Source organism: Canis aureus, chromosome 15 (assembly GCF_053574225.1).
Source record: "Canis aureus isolate CA01 chromosome 15, VMU_Caureus_v.1.0, whole genome shotgun sequence".
NCBI classification, from domain to species: Eukaryota; Metazoa; Chordata; class Mammalia; order Carnivora; family Canidae; genus Canis; species Canis aureus.
In genome coordinates, this window is record NC_135625.1 from 31,778,655 (window position 1) to 31,798,436 (window position 19,782).

Consider the following 19,782-nt stretch of genomic DNA (forward strand, 5'->3'; position numbering starts at 1 on the left):
TTATGGTAGCCATTAAATGAAAATTACCTAAAATTTTAAAAATCAGAAACTTAGTTCCTCAGTTGCGCTAGTCTAATAACCATATATGACTATTGGTTATCATATCATTGTGTGCAGATTATAGAAATTTCCATCACTGGGAATTTCTATTGAACAATATTGTTGGTCACACTGTACCTGTGTGTGTGTGTGTGTGTGTGTGTGTGTGTGTATATATATATATATATATAGTCCTTTTTAAATATAAAAATAGGATCATTCCATGCATAAAGTTTTCTGATTTTTTTCACTTTGCGTTGTGAATATATTTCATTATCAATGAGTGTTTTTTTTATCTAATCTCATTGTTAATGGCTGTCTCAAGAATTATATGGAAATAACTATTATTTTTAAATCGCTCACCCATATTAGACCATTTATAATATTTCTGATTTTCTACTTTTGTTTTATAAACAGTACTATGGAGAATATCACTTTCATTAAATATATGTGTAAACCTTAATTACTCTAACATAAATTTCTGGAAAGCCACAACTTCTTAATAAGAACCAAAGAAATTGTAGCTGCTGAGGATCTCTGTTAGGGTTTTTGACTTAGCATATCACATTATTTATATGTCATTCATAAATGAGCGAGGTTAAGGAAGTAATTTCACCCATATTCCTTATTCCTTGCAAAAATTTACTGAAAATTCAGTGAAGCCCTTGAGAATATGATTCACTTGCTTTTGTTTCATGATTGTCTTTTTTCCCTTTTCCTGCCAGAATACCTCCCCTAGGCATTTTAAGCACCAGTTTTCTGTATAAAAACTGAATTGGGATCTTTTAAACAAGTCTCAATATAGCATTTTCATAAAAAAGTAAAAGTTGGCAAAATTCCACACTTGCATCCTTAAAAAGGAGAAGAACCAAGAATGATAGTAATCTTTCCCTTCTGAAAAAATCCCCACTGACGGTGAACACCGTTAATCTTGATAACTTGCCCACTTAGATTCAACTGCGTTCAAGAAAGAATATTTATGCATTTACCTGGTAATTTGGGACTACTTTAGTAGGCATTCTGGTTAATAGTGGTTAATATATATATATATATATTTATATACAGATTTTTGTATTTGTTCATTGCAATTTATTTGAAATTCCAGAGTGAATACTTTCTTTCATTCTCCTCAGGCCTTAAGAAATCTATCAAAGATGTTTAAATTAGGGGGAAAAAGTTCAAAAATCAAGAACAACAACCAAATAAGACCATATGCTTTTTTTTGAAGTGATGCAAGGATTTGGAAATGGCTGAAATCTGCATATTAAAGAAATTAATTATACGTTATATTTACTTTTAGATTAACCATGTCTGATCCAGAACAGTCTGGATTTCAGGGAGATGATGCATGGCTTCAGTTTGAGGTTGTATGAAAATGCTACCTGAGGCAAATGCCTCATGTAATCAGTTCTCCCTTTACATGGTTATTGTGTTATCTAAAACGTGTGAATATTAAACCTGTGTCCTCGCTTTGTATAGTTCTGTGGTAACTGAGATTGCAGAAGCAGGTCCAGAGGGAAAGAAAGACTTACAGAGCCCCTTCCAGTCCTCATTCTCAGCTGACCAAACTACAAAGAAAGTTAAGGATAATAATTATACTTCCAGGCTTTAAAAAATGTTAGGTATTCTTGTTTTAGTTCTTAAATTATTGGAATCTGTTAATTTTCTTTTTAAAATGGAGTAGATGTTAGACTTTTCATCTATAAACAGAATCCAGGAGTAAATATATAAACCTTATTGTGAATTGTTTCATATTTTGCCCTTAGATATGACAGTTACAAATAAGCCATTAAGAAATCCCACAGTAGGGATCCCTGGGTGGCGCAGCGGTTAAGCGCCTGCCTTTGGCCCAGGGCGCGATCCTGGAGACCCGGGATCGAATCCCACGTCGGGCTTCCGGAGCATGGAGCCTGCTTTTCCCTCTGCCTGTGTCTCTGACTCTCTCTCTCTCTGTGTGACTATCATAAATAGATAAAATAAATAAAAAATTAAAAAAAAAAAAAAAGAAATCCCACAGTGATAGGACTCCTGGGTGGCTCAAGTTGGTTAAGTGTCCAGCTCTTGGTTTCAGCTCAGGTCATGATATCAGGGGTGGTAAGATCCAGCCCCGTGTTGGGCTTGGTACTCATCCTGGAGCCTGCTTGAGATTCTCTTTCCTACTCCCTTGCCCTCCTTCCCTGTGTGTGTGTGTGTTCTCTCATTAAATGGATAAATAAAATCTTTTAGAAAAAAGATATCCCACAGATTATTCCAATATATATTTATTTTGTGTCAAGCCTGAGAATTTCTAAATTAGCTATGTGGTACAATCATGATTAGAGATAGAGGACATGTATTTTATTTTGTCTTTTATTTACTGTGCCTATTTTGGGACACAGTTTTGAGTGTTGATCTATAGAAAGAATATGCTTGAGCTTGATGAGGTTTGAGGGAGCAAGAGCAGGAAGTATTCTAGTAGGTCTCCTAAAATGGAACCCGAGCTGCCATGGGTGTTTTTTTCTGAGTCTTGGTGTCATGCTTTCTCACAGAGGGATTGTTGGATGGGATGAGAAAGAGGACATTGGTCATGGGAGTAGTAGATAAGGTATTTAGGACAAATGTAGAGATGTGCCTTTTAGAATTCACCAGAGGAGAAGGAAGCTTGAATTACAGTTCTGGGGTGATCGTGCCTTGTACTTGTGTAGGATGATAAGGTAGAAATTAAACGCCTAGATTTAGTATTAGGTATGAATTCTACTTTACAGATTAAAAATTGTCATCTTGTACAAATAATTTAGTTGCTATGAGCCTCAATCTCTCATTTATAAAATGAGTATCCTGCATATTGCATTGGATTGTTAATAGAAGTTAAGTGAAATAATAAAGCAGGTAGAGCCTCAATAAATGCTTGTTCCCGTCCATTCTGTTTTCCCTCAGGTGGCAACAGTAAGGTGTTTTTGTATAGGTGGGTTTTGTATTCTGACACTCAGTAAAAGCTTAATAATGGACTGGGTGGGGGTTACCAAATGCTGTTCTTTGTTACCATCAATGCGAATTGGTTTTTTTTCCTTTGTTTCACATCCTGTTTAATTTTTTAAACTTGAATTATGATTTAATAATTCACAAAATCAGTTGTTTTTTTCCTCAACCTAGGGGAGAGGAACTGAGATGGGGTGTGAAAATGTGATTGAATAGTGTTATTAAAAATGCTGTAATATTGATTGGGAAGTGTGTGGGCAAAACAGATGAAGGGGATTAAGAGATACCCTACCAGTTATAAAATAAGCTACGGGAATAAAAAGTAGAACAAAAAAGAAGAAGAAAGGAAAGAATATTGTTAATAGGATAATTTATCAGATCTGATAGGAAAACAAAAGTCAATTTAAAAAAATTATTTGGTGTATTTCCCAAAGAATAAAAACTTGAGTTACATTCTTTGTCTCTGTCAGATTGAAAGTACAACAGTACATAGAAATTCAGTCTGTTGAATCAATTCTCAGAGGTATAGGAAAATAGTAGTGATACAATTTCTTAAAGTTCAAAGCAGAATCAGAATGTTATAGTATGGGTTCAATTCTATGTTCCTTGCAGAAGATATTTTATTTATTTATTTATTCATTCAATTATTCATTCAATTATTTATTTATTTATTTATTTATTTATTTATTTATTTATTTATTTATTTATTTTTTATTGGTGTTCAATTTGCCAACATATAGAATAACACCCAGTGCTCATCCCGTCAAGTGCCCCCTCAGTGCCCATCACCCAGTCACCCCCACCCCCTGCCCACCTCCCCTTCCACCACCCCCAGTTCGCTTCTCAGAGTTAGGAGTCTTTCATGTTCTGTCTCCCTTTCTGATATTTCCCACTCATTTTTTTCTCCTTTCCCCTTTATTCCCTTTCACTATTCTTTATATTCCCCAAATGAATGAGACCATATAATGTTTGTCCTTCTTCGATTGACTTATTTCACTCAGCATAATACCCTCCAGTTCCAGAAGATATTTTTAAATGTGTTACTTTAAATCTTGTATCTAGTGGTACTGAAACTAATTTTAATTGGCCTTAAGGGCTTTTTAAAAAAATATTTATTTGTTTTTTTGACAGAAAAAGAGAGAGTGCACAAGCAGGAGGAGGGTCAAAGGGAGAGGGAGAGGGAGAAGCAGACTCCCCAATGCAGGGCTCCATCCCAGGAACCTGGGATCACTGCCTGAGCCAAAGGCAGATGCTTAATCAGCTCAGCTACCCAGCCACCCCTGCCTTCATGTTTATACTAATGGGAAGTTTGCCTAGAATACTAAGTCCTTGAGACCTTGAGAGATGGGTGATGATTTAGGGAAGGTTTCAGAAAGGTAGGTAGGGTCTGCCCTTCTCTCCCAGAGACAGACTGGGAAGCACCTTTGCATGTGGTCATTATCCCTTAGAACTGTAAAAATTCTGTGATCCTGTTACAAACTTGCACAGTCAGACTAAAGCTATCTGCCTTCTTCCTTCTTGGTGTTGTTTCATTTAGCTGCATCTACTCAAGTTTTCGAAAAAGTAATCTCCCCCTAAATAAAAGGAAGCATAAAACAATAATTGACTTGGCGCAAATGAATTCACTGTTCCTTGGGCTGTTACCATTTTGCCTTTATTTCAATCTAACAGATATATTTTTAGTACTTTCTGTGTGCATGATTCTGTTTTTGAAAGGCAGATGAAAAGATCCTGATTGAAGGGGCAGGGTGTTTGTTGAGTCCCTATTATATACCAAGAACCAAGCTAGGTTTATATATATTGTCTCACTTAATTATAACAACAATTCTCTGAGGAAGGTAGTATTGTATGAAAGAGGAGCTTGAGATTGACAGAGGTGAAGTAACTTGTGTAAGGTCAGACAATGCAAAGGACAGCATTTTTATAAAACCCAGATTTGTCTGACTCCTGGACAGTATTTTCTTTTAGACTTGACTCTCTGGGGTTTCCAGGTAGAAAGAGATATCCTTTGTTATAATCATTCTTATATCCATTCCAGGGCCTGCTTTATCTTAAACTGTGGCTTGTGTAAACAGATAATGCGATTTCACAGATGTATTGTGGCCTGACTTAACTCTATTGCAAAAAGTTATGTCATTGATCTGGTTCTAAAATTCTATATATACATACAGAATGATCTGTTTCTAAGTTACTCTAGATGCAATGAGCCTTTTAAAAAATTCTTGATTTTCTGTATTTATAGGTAAACTTGACAATGGGAACAAAATCTAAGTGGAGGATTCTTTTATTATAAAATTTCATGCTAAAATTTGATTATAACTTTTCTTTTATGTGAATTCAGTAAATTTTTATTGGATTAATTTTCTGAATAAATATTTTCTAATATCTCAGGTGTACATTATAGTGATCCCTGTGGTAAGTCTAGTTACCATCTGTTATCAAAGTTATTACAATATTATCAAGAATCTACCCCATGCTGTGCTTTACATCCTTGTGGCTTATTTATTTGATAACTGGAATTTTGTACCTCTTAATCTTCTTTGCCTCAATCACATGCTTCTTATGTGCTGGGTCACTGTTCTAAGGACTCCTCAAATATTTATTCCTTTTGTCCTCCTAATAACCCCATGAGGTAGGTACTGTTATTATCCACTGTTTTTGCAGATGAGAAAATGGAAGAGCAGAGAGGTGAAGTAGCATCCCAGGGCCCCAAAACTGGGAGGTGTCAGAACCAGGACTCTAACCTGTGCCATGTAGTTCAGGAGGACCAGCACTTGACCACAGCTGGGTACTTAGCTGTTTAACTAGGATGTTTTGCCATTAGTAAGTGAAGCAGACTTACAGAGAATTTGATTTTTTTGAACTTTTTTAAAAAAAGAAATATCATCTTATTTTTCTCCAGTAAGGTATGTGGAAAAAAGTAGTAAGTAGGCATCTAATTAGATACAAAAAGGCAAGTGAAATTAAGGAGAAATTAAGTAATGTATCACAAGCATGCTAGCTCTAGATATGGACAGAACTGAATTTTTAGTGGTTTCTGTATGAAAGGTAAAGACTAAAAAAAGATAGGATTAAAAATTTGGACTTTTACACAATAGAAGGCTATTTCTGGACTATTTTACTTAAGAGTTGTTTCTACAGTCTTATTAGCATTATATAATCTGGATATGGGTTCTTTATCACATGTAGTTGTAACTATTTTGTTCTAGCTTGTGGCTTTTCTTTTCAGGTTCATAATTGTGTCTTGAAAAACAAAATTTTAATTGATGAACTACAATTTATCAATATTTTTTTTTATAGTTAGACCCTTTTTATTTTAATTATTTTCTGTCTCAAGGTCATGAAGATTTTCTTCCATGTTTGATCCTATAGGTTTTATTGTTTTAACTTTTTATTTAAGTATATGGCTCATTTGGAGTTGTCTGTATAGTGTGAGGTAAGAGTCAAACTTTGTGTTTTTCCTTTTTCTTATATATGTAGATAACATTTGCTGCTCTATCATGATTTGTTCAAAAGATTATTTTTTTCATCATTGTATTACTTTGCCTTCTTTACAGAAAAATCAATTGACCATACATGAATTGGTCTGTTTTCTTTCCTATTGATCTTTTCTATTCATCTATTTTTATCCCAATAATTCATTGTTATAATTATTATAGCTTTAAAATAAATCTTAAAATTGGATAGAATGATTCCTTTAACTTTTCAAGTCAAGAATTTCCAACTTGGTTCTTAGAGTATCTCTCTCTGTATACTTTTTCATACCATATTTTCCTTTAATTCTTTGAATTCATAATAATTGCTTTAAAGTCTTTATCTGCTAAGTCTAACATCTGGGCCATCTTGGATAAGATTTCTTTTGACTGTTTTTTTTTTTGTTTTTCTTGACTGTGGATCACATTTCCCTTTTTCTTTATATGTCTAATAATTTTCTTATCCAATAGATTATTGTAGGAGGCTGCAATGTTATTTTTTTTTCTATCCTGCTCTGAAAATTTTTATTCTTGTTTTAGCAGAGAGTTTGGTTCCTGGCAAGTCACCCTGAACTTCTAAATACTTGGGTTTATGGTTTATTACTACATTTCTGTGGAAAGCCCAAGGTGTTCCTTAAAATCTTTATCATAGTGGGATTCAATGTTCATTTGTCTTTTCTGCAGATCTTGTTGAGGTTTGGTTTTAGAATTTATTAGGATTTTTTTTTTTTTTTTTTTGCACTCTGAAGAGCTTTTGTTTATAGGGTCATATATAACATGAGAAATCAAAACTACAAACTTCATAAAGTTACTGATATATTTAGCAGATAGCAAATTAACTATATGTTGATAGGAATAACATTTTTACAAAAAGTAACTATGTTTTCCAAAACAAAAAAGTTAGCGAAAATATTGGCATTAATGCAAATAATCTTTATCTGGCTTAGTCAGGTGGATCCTCATATCTGCTTCTATGTGCAGTATGTTCTAACGAAGTAGATTCAGATTTTAGTTGGAAGAGGGAAATATATTTAATAACATTTTAAAAATAATTGTGAATATTCTTAATCTTAAAAAAAAAAGATAAATTGCTAGTTTTTATAGTGAAAACTATACTAAACACTTTTTGATAACCTAAAAGTCTTCCTACATTTTTAGCTTAGAAAATTCATATTCTATTTCTTTTATTTTCTTAAATAAATTAATAATGCCTGTAATTAAATACAATTTATCATAGTAGCACTTTTTATTTTTCTATGAATTTGATAGGATGAAGCTTTGCACACATGTAGGAATATTTTCTTTTTATTTGGAACAATTAAAATGATATGAATGCTTTCAATTTAATAGTTTTGAGGAATGAAACAATTTCAGTCTGTACTGTTTGTTGGTCACAGGGTAAAGACGTGAATCTGGCTCACTATAGCTGAATGCTTGCACCAGAAATAGGAAAATCACATGTCCTTCTTGCCATAAGCTCTTTTGAGTATGACATTTTGAATATTGTAATCCTACCTTAGTTTTAACTATCTGTTGTTATGCCAGCTGCTATATTTTTTCCATCCCCCTAAACTCAAAAGGAGATAAATGGATTTGAGATACATCACTCAAACAACTGGATACAGTTAAGTCATTTGTGATTCCAGATTTGATGATGACCTACTTGGTTAAAGATAGTACAAGGAGATTTTGAATGGCTGCAGTAGTCTTGAATTTATGTACTGAATGTTACTCAGATTTTGGTTTTTTTGTTTTTCTTTTAAACCTTATTTTGTTTATTGTTTGTACATTTTGGGAACTTTGCTTCAGACATTTGTGCTACTTTTGAAGGAGAAATTTGTTTTATATTAGTGTCTTGTCAGTGTATATTGATGTTACAAGATGATATTCTAATTGTATTATGTATTAGATGTCATATTTTATTACTATTTGGTAGCTCAGAACTCTGAAAGCAAAATTTGAAGCAGCCAGAATTGAGAGTTCTACATATCACCAGTTCAAAAGTAGGCTGACATTGTTGGAAGCCATTATTGTTACTTTGCCCTGATGTATGTGCTGTTCATCTGGTGTTAGAAAATAGGGAAACTTCCCCATAGAGAATAGTGTGAAACAACAATTTGATTGGGGGAATTTCTTGGGAGTAGCTTGGGACATTTTAGTATGTACCTAACAACTTCCACTGATAATGGGCTCAACTTTGAGTTTTGTTTTTGTTAAAGTGATAAGGTAAATGAAAAATAATTTTTTAAAATTTTTATTTAGAGGGTGGGGAAGGAAAAAGTTCTACTTGAAAAAACTTTTTTTTTTTTTTAAACTAAGATTTCAGGTCATAATGCTTTAGATCTTTAGCTATAACTCACCTAAGATATCTAGAAATCACCTGTCTAGTACAGCTCCTTCACTTTATTGATCTGGAACTCTGGCCCAGAGAATTTTACATGTGCCCTAGCTCATTGCTTCTCAAACTGTATGTGATAGAAGACCAGTTTTCTTCCTGTGTAGTACGTGGCAGGCCAATAATCTTATAAAGTATAGTAAAAATGAAATACTAGAGAAAGTAATTTTAAAATAACATACACAATTCTAAGTGCTTCCTCTTAATTTCTGTATTTATTTCAATGTAGTTGGATTGCAAAGAGCTCTAGACTAGAATAGTCCATAGACCGTACTTTGTATATCACTGCCCAAGGTTGGAGCTGGCAAAACTGTGACCTACGGGCCAAATACAGCGCACCCCTTGCTTTTTGTGTATCCTGTAAGCTAAGAATTGTTTTTACATTTGTAAATGATTTTTTAAAAATCACCATACTAGTATTTTTGTGACACATGAAAATTATACAAAACATACTTCACTATCCATAAATAAAATTTTATTGGAACACACATTCTTGTAAGTATTGTCTGTGGCTACTTGCCGCTTAAGGATGAGGTTGAGGCAGGGATGAGTAGTTGAGACAGAGACCATAATGGTCTGCAGAATCTTATCTATTTACTATCTGACCTTTTACAGAAAAAGTGAAGATCCAAAGAGTTGGCTCTAGGACAGAGCATTGAATTAGTAGTTAGTGGTAGAAGTGAGAGTATAAGCAAGCTTTACATTTACAAATGGGCTCTCGGTATTGTCATTAGCTGCTGGGTAATGTCAGGCTCAGTGCTTAGCGCAATTGCATGCCACTCTGTTCTCATGTAATCTTCCCAGCACTGCCCTTTTATACAAGTCAGAGAAAGCTAGCTTTCTTTTAGTTAGAGATGCCCTTTTGCCCCCCAAACTCTTAACTCTACTGAGTTTTGTTTTTTATGAACTGCTATCTAGTTACTTAAAAATGGTTGAATATTTTCTGGTGTGGATTTTGTTATCAGCGTCTGGTTAAGAAAATTCAACTTCTTTTTCCCTGTTGGCTGCATTACTCAGCCAGTGATGTTTCTGTTCATTTAGGTCTGATGGAAGAAATACCTGGGACTCAAAATCTTTAGAAAACAGATTTCTAGTAAAAAGATTACTGCTTTAAAAGTTATCCAAAATAAAGCAAAAATGTAGCTGAACTATAATGGCAGATCTCTATTGTAAAATAGCAGAGATATAATAGATACTAGCTACAACAAAAAAGATGAACTCTGGAGGAACAATAGGCTTTCAGTTTTTTGCTTCTACTTAGTAAGCTGCAAAATAAAAGCTCCCATCATATTATTGTCAGGCCTTGTTAAATTAACATAGTGCTGTACTTGTTTAGAGTAGGGTCTGAAGTTCTCAAAGTATGTAGTAAAAATCTGCATTTCATGGTAGCTGTTACTTCTTTGTTTTCCTGCCCTTTGCATGTGATCAGTGAGCAACTAAGTAAAGATAAAGCAATAGCTGTCAGCTTGACATTTGATACAATGAGGTTGCTTCATGATCAAGACCCTTTACAAGCCAAACCTTCATGTTGGGATTTCTTCTTGGAATTAAAAACAAAAAAAAAAAACAAAAAACCCACAAAACTGTTGCCATGAAAGCTTATTCATTATGATGAAAGAATAACTACAGTTTGATATTGTGATACTTTTTTATTCTACTGGCTCTTGAGTCAGTTTGCAAACATCTGGAAAATAATTATGATTGCTTGCATTCAAGGGTGAAATAATATAGAAAGTCTTGGCAGGATCTCTCAGCCAAGAATCTGGCTAGTTTTTACTATTCCAAATCTGAAAGTAGCCAAGATTGAATTGCAAGAGGTGCTGATGTACACTGTTGCAGCAGCTGCATCCTAATTCTAGATAAGGCTATTCCTTTGTACTTTATAATAAAGCCATTGACAAGATGGCTGTGGATTAAGGGAAGGGGAAGAGCTTTATAAACAGTAGGACTTATTACTTAGTAATATATGAGGATTGCCTTCCAAATATTCCAAAGGAATGTAGGTACTTTTGCTTGGAACTGTGAATGAATGAAAATTCGGGACTCATCAACTGTAGCGGCTCAGATATTTTTTATATAACATGTCTTTAACTGCTTATTTGAATTTAATATTTCTGCTTTGTTTTAAATTTATATTGTAGGATAGTGGTAAATGGTAACAGCTACTATTCTCCTCTCAGGAGTACACAAAATCTTAACTATTTGAACTGTTAGAATAACTTGGAATTGAACCTTGCTTGTTTGGACTAGTTTTTAATGTATTTATTAGCTTCACCATTGGTTGGGTAGCATTACAGCGACACCCAGCCCCCCAACCCCCATACACTCACATACCAGATGTAGTTGAGAAATGTTTTGGGTTAATAAATTATTACATCTGGATATTACTTAAAATAGTGCTTCTCTCTTTGGGGAGCCTCCATGTCTAAGAATTCTCTGTAGCCACTTTCTACCTAATATAATGTGTGCAGCATTCATTCCTTAGCATATATTATAGTGACTGAGTTTCTATTCCTAAACCTTTTTTATGGAAAGAATTACTGTGCAAGGCAGTTTTTTTTTTTTTTGCAGCTTGACTGCAGGGGACCAGAGTTGCATGCATTACCATGTCTGTTAAACTTCTTGGAAGCAAGCCAGTGTGTTATGGTGAGTTTCATATGTAAGCAGTGAGCCACTAAAAGGCTTGCACAGTATTACAACTATTCTGAGGAGAGGAAGCGTTAGGAAATTCAGCAGTAAAGCAGCAGCAACAAGCAGCCACGGTGGTAGTAAAGAGAGGGAGGTTCATAGTTAGCATATTTCCTGGGGTGAGACCGTGAGCACACAGCTCCCCATTCTGCTGCCTGAAGGAGGCAAACCCAGACCATCTATTGCAAGATCTTTCTAGTTTCATGTTTATGATGTTAAGTCATGTGATAATACTGTACCACAAGTTGCCAACTTTGCTTTACTCTAGAGAGGATCCTTTGCTGCAGTGCTTTTTTTCCACCTTTCTGTTGCTTGCTTTCTTTTTTTCTCTTGAAAGAGAAAAAACTGTGCAATGTATGTTTACGCCTACACCATGCCGAGGCGACACTTACCAGTAAATAATCTTTGTATCCCCGAGGTAAGATACTGTTTCTGCTTTCCTTGCACAGTGCTGCTGCAGCACGGAGCTGATCCAAACATCCGGAACACTGATGGGAAATCAGCCCTGGACCTGGCCGATTCTTCAGCAAAAGCTGTCCTTACAGGTAAGAAAACAGAGTTTTCTACCAAATTATTTTATCTGTGGAACTCTTAGCTTGATTTTATGAAATTGTCATGCACTGAATTTTATTTTCCTACTGGTGAAGCTCAACAAATATATATGCCATTATCTCTACTTTATTATTGATTGGCTGTATTAACTGTCTCATTAATTTCTATGCTATCATAAGCAGAAGCAATAAGACTGTTTATTCTTAGAATGTCTGAGAATTACAGCATTTAATTGATAACATGCATTATACCCTCATATTTGAGTCCTTTTTTATGGTTTAGATTGTAATCTTGCTGTACCTCATCTTCTCAGTTGATTTTTTTTGAAGACCTTCACCATTGAACAAGCAAGGGCATTTGTATTACTTTATAAAAGTAGTTTTGATTGGAAAGACAACCTGCTGCCTTATTACTCAGATCAATAGTTAAATAAAATATGTTGCTGCTCCTCCCTTGCCTTTCTGTTTGTATTTCTACCCTATCTTCTCACTTGCCCGTGACAGCTAAGTACTTCATAGATAAGGCAATGTATTATCTTTTCATTTCAAATCATGAAAATTTGGGGCTTAAGTATTGGTTTTATCAAGACAAATGTAAAGAAGCAGCAAAAGAGGAAATGCTAGACTAGAAAGGCTGTCTCATAATATAGAAAATACTGCTATAAGTGATATGATATTGAGTAACTATTTTCATTGATCTTCATTCTCAAAATGCTGCATTGGGTCTATTTTTGTTTTTATTCTTAGCATCTGAGTTCTGTTGCCTTTGCCTTTTACCTAACTGACCTTTGTAATCTGGAGCCTCTGTCACTGCAGTGCTAACAGTATTGTTTTAGGTTGTGTGAAAGTAAATGACTTTTACCTTCCTTTTAAATTTGCCCGTGTTGGAAGAAAATAAATCTTATGTTCACTTTTAAGTTTAGAGTACATGCTGTGCATTTTTATCAACGATTCTGAGGTGAATGGAAAATGTTTATATATAGAAAGCTTTGAAAATGTGTGGAATTTTGCTTAATTACACAGAATGACAACTTTCACTATGTTAAAATTAAGATAATCTCTGCTGAATCAAAGCAATATGACTTTCTCAATTAATTGATTAAGTGATTTGACTAAGTGAATTAGTTAAGTGATTTGGTTGCTGAGTCAAGATAACATCCGCTAGAGGAACAGAGCTATTTTAAAACCAGTGTAGATAAGAAGAAATTTAAATATAATTCAACACTTTTAAATAATAAAATTAAAATATGTAGCCTCAGGCCTCCTCAGGTTCTGTAGCCTTTCTGTCTCCTCTTTTAACAAAGCAGTGGGCAACAGTAGCAGTCTTGGAGTGGTCTCTGACCAAAGGAGAAATAGTGTTCATTTGTAGTAATGTAGGTGTTATTAGAAATGCTGACCGAGACTGTCTCTGTATCTGAGTGTCCTCCTCCTGACCTTTCCTTCTCTTCAACCCTCAGAGCCTTCCTTGTCCATTTGTGAGATTCATTTAATGCGACACTGTTTTGAGATCCACTTTCAGTTTTTCGAAGGACAAAGTTTAAATATAAATTGTTAACAGCAAGAAGCTGTCTCCTAATTTGAAACAATTTCTGGGGGGATTATATCGGCTGCTGTTAGTTTGCAAAAGAGCTTTGGCATAATAACTCATGGAGACTAGATTCCTGGAAGACAGATACCATATCTGTTAAACTTGATTTGAAAAGCATCTTGCACTGTACTTTGCTTAGGTAGGAAGATCTTAATTCTTCTTAGTCATAATGCTAAATCCATGAATTGTTCTTTTCATGAATATTTGCTTTTTTCGAAATGACATACAACTTTTCAGATATGATTTAAAAGAAAAACATTCTGGTGATAGTAATTTTGTGGAAAATACAAGCTAGTGATATTTATACATCCATGTTATATAATATAGTGAATTAACGCTTAAAGAAAATACATTCTATAATGTTCCTCTGCCATGCTGGTTCTCTTCTAAGCAGTTCTTTCGAATAGAATTAAAGAGGAAATATTATTTCCAAAGCTAAATTAAAAAGATAAAGCATTGGTAAAAAGAATCTTTTGAAAGGAGTGCCTTAATTTCGAGTCATTAGAGATTATTTTGGGTGAAGTATCATTATTTTTATGTCACATGCAGTTGTAGAACTAGTACTTACGTTTAGAGTAAACTTTCTGTTCTTAATATTTTTCCTTTTTGGGAATTAATTAATTAATTAATTAATGCAGTTCAATTTGCCAACATCACCCAGTGCTCATCCCGTCAAGTGCCCCCCTCAGTGCCCATCACCCAGTCACCCCAACCCCCGGCCCACCTCCCTTTCCACTACCCCTTGTTCCTTTGCCTCTTTGGGAATTTAGTTGGTGATGATAACTGTAGTATCTTCTATGGTACTACTTTTGTGCTTTAGCCAAAACTTTGTACAGATGTTTTAACGAAGTGAAAATCTCTTTTTACAGAGAATTTTAAAATATGTAAATGACTAATATTTCCTTCTGCATAAAGAATGCATGGATTTTAATAAAGCTGTATAAAACAACAGTATATCTTTAGTTTTATAGTTAAGGGACTCCAGCAAGAGCCATGTGCAGTTAGCTATTTTAAAGAGAGTAATTAATTGGAGAGGCTTATCAAACTCTTCTTGAATTATTGTGTCAAGTGAATGATATACTTAGAAGAAATCTTGAGGGCTTATTTTTCTGTTAGTCACTCTGAAGTTCTGGGCAGTCAACTAAAGGACTTGGGGTGATTGTTTGTTTTTGTTTTTAGGAAATAAGCATATGAAATGTCTAAAATAGCTTATGTAAATTTTATTTAAAAGCATCGTGGGTGTGTTATGATTCTGGATTTTAAAAAATTTATTTTGGCCTTTTTTCCCCCCTAGGTACAAGAAATACATTCATTATGAAAATTAAGGAAAATAGAAAAAGTACAGGAAATAAAAAAAAAATCATTGTTATTTCTACTACCTAGAGAACATTTTGGATATTTTATTTATAACCATTTTTTTCTGAGCACACATATCCCGTACTCTTCTTTCTCTTTAATCAAATCAATATTACATATTTCATACTGCTTAATAATAATTTTTAAAAAGATTTAGTTACGTAGATATTCCCAGAAAGCATTAAGTATTCTTCAACATTAATTTATAATGACTTTATAATACCCTTCTATGGATCAACTTTAGTTTTTTGAGCTAATCCTCTAGCGTTTACCATTTAGGTAGGCTGTTTTCATTCTTTATATACTTCCTTGTAAATTTCTAGTCATTTTACCAATTCCATTGGAATTGTGCTTCTTTATCATAATCAGTCTTAGCATCCACAGACATGCTATATCTCTCCATTCCTGATTGAAATATGTGAAGGTTTGGAGAATGGGGAGCTTCCTTTTTAAAGGGCTGCATTGCATTCCACATTTAAATTAAAGTTGGTTGACACAGGAAATGTTCATTGAAGGGGTTAGGGATGTAGGGCTGTTTGTTAATCCTACAAAGGAGATTCTGAAGGACACAGTGGGAAGTTGAGTCAGGAGAAATGGTAATAGCAGATTGAAGCCGAGAATTTGGGAAAGGATACATGGCCAAAGGAATGTTTATCATTGGCAGACCCAAAGATGATAGGGATTTAAAATGGGTGAGTTTAGGTGGTCACGAGGTTGCCAAAATCATTGGTCCCAGCAATTTTCTAGCAGGTTGAGGGCTGCGGAAGTAGGGAAGAATGATATATTTGCACCAAAGTGTCTCAAGAATAAGCTTTAACCCGAATTCATTGCACTTCTGAGGAAATCCTAACCTGTGATTGATGGGCTGGCTCCCAGTCTTTCCAGAAGGACTCAGCTGTGGCTCAGGCTAGAGGCAGTGTTGAGGGGTCTGGCATGTGCTTGCTGAGTGTGGCATGTTAAATCAACAAAATATATCTGGAATCCTACTTCTCTCTCACACTCTCTCTCTTCTTTTTCCCCCTACTCCACTGCTTCCTACTGCTTTTTAGATGAAACCAGAATCTTCAGTCTGATTAGTGAGGACTTCAGTGCACTGGACCCTGCCCAGATAGGTTTGACTGTGAGGTTTTGTTCAAGACAAAATTTAGGATTCCTTTCTTTTTCTCACGCTTTGCATTCACCTTGTCAGTAATTCAGGTCTACTGTACTTTTAAATCTCCGGTCCATCCGTGTCTTACAGGCTTCACTGCACTTTAGCCTTAGTATATAAGGCTTCATTGTCTTTCCTTCGTGACAGCAGCAACCTCATAATGAGTCTCTCTGCCTCCACTTATATGAGTTTCTCTGCCACCACTTATTCTTCACCCACTTTTCACTGCAGCTGGAGTGGTCTTTATAAAGCCTAGATCAGCCCTATGTCTAGAAAATTCCTTACAATGTTCTCAATTCCCCCTAAGTAAAGTCCAAGCTTTAGCCATAGCCTACCGGCGTCTGGCCTCTGCCTTGCTTATCTCTGATCTCATCTTCCACTCTGTTCTCCCTGACCTCTTCGCTTCAGCTGCAGCTGGATGCTTGTGTCCCTTCCTCCCCCAGATGAAGCCCTTGTCCGTATCTGGACTTATACACGCTGTCTGTTGAACCTGGAGCACAGCTCGGATATTTACTCCTCAGGGAAGTCTTTTTGTCCTCCTTCACATTTGCTTTCTTATTTTCTTCATGGTTTTTTTTTTTTTTTAATTTATTTTTTATTGGTGTTCAATTTACTAACATACAGAATAACCCCCAGTGCCCGTCACCCATTCACTCCCACCCCCCGCCCTCCTCCCCTTCTACCACCCCTAGTTCGTTTCCCAGAGTTAGCAGTCTTTACGTTCTGTCTCCCTTTCTGATATTTCCCACACATTTCTTCTCCCTTGCCTTATATTCCCTTTCACTATTATTTATATTCCCCAAATGAATGAGAACATATAATGTTTGTCCTTCTCCGACTGACTTACTTCACTCAGCTCTTCATGGGTTTATAGATATCTGAAATTGCATTATTTTTTTCTGTTCTTGTTTTTTTGCCCCAGTAGAATGAAAGCTTTACAAGGATTTGGACTCTTGTATGTCTTGCTTATTACTTCATTGTATACAGGACTTGCACAAATACGTGAAATGATTAAATACTTGAAGGATCTGAGTACTGGCGACCAAGGGCAGCATATTTTCCAAGTTCTTCAGATACTCATTAACCATTAATTATTTGATATCCCATGCCTATTGTAATAGTCTTATTAAATTTTCTACTTCCTAAACATTTTGTTTTGGATTGCTTATAGTCATGGATATCTCTTAAAACAGTGCATTGAAAAAAATTTTTAAATTGGTATGATGGGTGAGGTGTGACCTGAGCCTTTTATCAGTAGATTTCTGGGATAGTTCCTTTGATTGAGAACATTTCAGTTCTAAAAAGATCAAACTGCCTGCAGCTGTCACATCAGACTTCTGGATGTCAAACTATGGCCTAATTTTTGCTGTTTTCATTTGGCTTTGCTTAGTTACTCTGCTGCTTTGCATATGAGCTAATACTACAATGTGGCCTATTGCATATTGGGTGTAGTACATTTTTACTGTCATCCTACGTGATTGAAGACTGATTCCTCATACCCTTAATTTGAACTATGAGAATTATTTTTTATCAGTTGTTAGCAAGTCTAATAGTATAATATGCCTCCTAGAAAATAAACCATAAAATGAAATTCCTATCTTTTAAAGAAAAGCTATATGTTTATCCACCTCATTTTTATTAGGGAAAATTATTGTCATGTTAAGATAAATGCCTTTTTTTTTAGAAAAAAATTTCCCTTTAGTTAAACAGTAAGAAAGTTAAAAACATGTTACTGCTGAAATAAATCAGTGTATGAACACTCATTTTAAAGATATGTTGAAAATGTTAATCCCTTAACCACAATTCTTAAGGAAATTTTATTTATGCTTTGATTTGTCTGTAATTTTAGACATGAGTAGGAAAGTATAAGATTTTGTTACTAAAAGTGATTGAAACACCTTTTTTTGAAACTTCAAAAATATGAAAATAATTTAGGATGGGAATATAAACTACTACCTTTTTAAAAAATACCTTAGCTGACATAGGTCATATTGATTTTTAAAGTTACACCTTCAATAAGCAATCAGAGCCTTACTGAATCTAGTTAAAATGATGATGATGATGATGATGATGATGATAATTGGCAACTCCTGAGTGCTTCTGTGAGCTAAGCACTGTTTTAAAGGCATTGAATCTCACAACACTAGGAGATAGATATGATCATACCCATTTTTACAGATAACAGAGGGGTCAGGTTACTTTTATGAGTTCACACAGTCATTAAGGGAAATTACTGGGATTTGAACTCCAGCAGTTTGGCTCCAGAATCAGTGCTCTTAAGCAAAATCAGATTTTTTACTCATTCATTTAGAAGGATGTGGTGTAAAGATATTTGAAAACCTGGACTAACCCATAAATTCAGGGCTTAAATCTAGTCTGTTAACATGTTTCTCTACTTTCTTATCCTAAAGATTATTCCTTTCAAAAAAGAAAATTTACCTGATTCATGCTATTTGCAAGACTCATCATCATATTATTATAAAATGAATTAGGTAATAAAAATGTCTTAACTAATTTATAGAGACTATTTTTAAGTCTTTGCTCTTTAGTCAGTAGACTTGAATAACATTAATTTGACACATTTAAGAAAAACTATTTTGCAGTATAAGGAAAGATGTAATTTTAAAGTGTTTGAGCTATTCATAGATAAGGGCACCTCAAATAATATAAGTAAGCCTTAAATGAGTACAGGCAGTTATGTATATAAGGGGAGTTAAGAGGAAATGGAAATGGTCTTTCTGTTTAGGTAACCCAGCATTCTAGTATTTCAAACTCTTCCCATCTACCTTTTTGTGTAATTAAAAGCAGTAGGCTTACATCATTAAAACCAGCATGATCTCTCAACTCATCAAAAATGACATATTTGTGAAGCATAATAACTTGTTACTATATATCCTGAGAGCAGCTGTCATTTTCCCCAGTGAACTGCAGAAATCATATAACATCTTGGAATCATATTACATTGTTGCATTTTGGATTACAGCTTTAACTACACCCAAATTATGGCTATTTAAATGGTTCTTTTAATATTTCTTATAATAAAGTAATTACTGTTAACATTTACTTTGTTGTTGTTTTTTTTTTAAAGATTTTATTTATTTATTCGTGAGAAGACACAGAGAGAGAGAAAACGGCAGAGACACAGGCAGAGGGAGAAGCAGGCTCCATGCAGGGAGCCTGATGTGGGACTTGATCCCGGGACTCCAGGATCACGCCCTGAGCCGAAGGCAGGCACTAAACCACTGAGCCACCCAGGGATCCCCTAACATTTACTTTCTTAAAATAGCACATGTGACATTAGAATTCATTAATGCTTTAGTATTGTAAAAGTTAATAGCCCTATTATTTGAGATTTTTGCTAAACTTTTATTTTGACATAATTACAGATTTTCATGAAGTTCTAAGAAGTATTACAGAGGTCCTCTGTACCTTCTGTATTATTTTTCCCTAGTGGTAACATATTATAAAACTGTTATATGGTATCACAATCCGGATATTGACTTTGATATGGCCAAGATACAGACCATTTTCATCCCAGGAGATGTTCTGTAGTTTCCCTATTTGTAATATGTTTATCTATTCTG

At 34.6% G+C, this 19,782-nt stretch overlaps 1 protein-coding gene across 1 annotated transcript in view; it reads left to right on the forward strand.

Moving 5' to 3' along the window:
• Window positions 1-19,782, forward strand: part of TNKS (tankyrase) — a 204,394-nt gene that overhangs the window by 46,954 nt on the left and 137,658 nt on the right. The window contains exon 3 of the mRNA XM_077848997.1: window positions 12,003-12,098. Within this exon, the coding sequence (XP_077705123.1) occupies window positions 12,003-12,098 (96 nt within the window). The remainder of the gene's footprint in view (window positions 1-12,002; window positions 12,099-19,782) is intronic.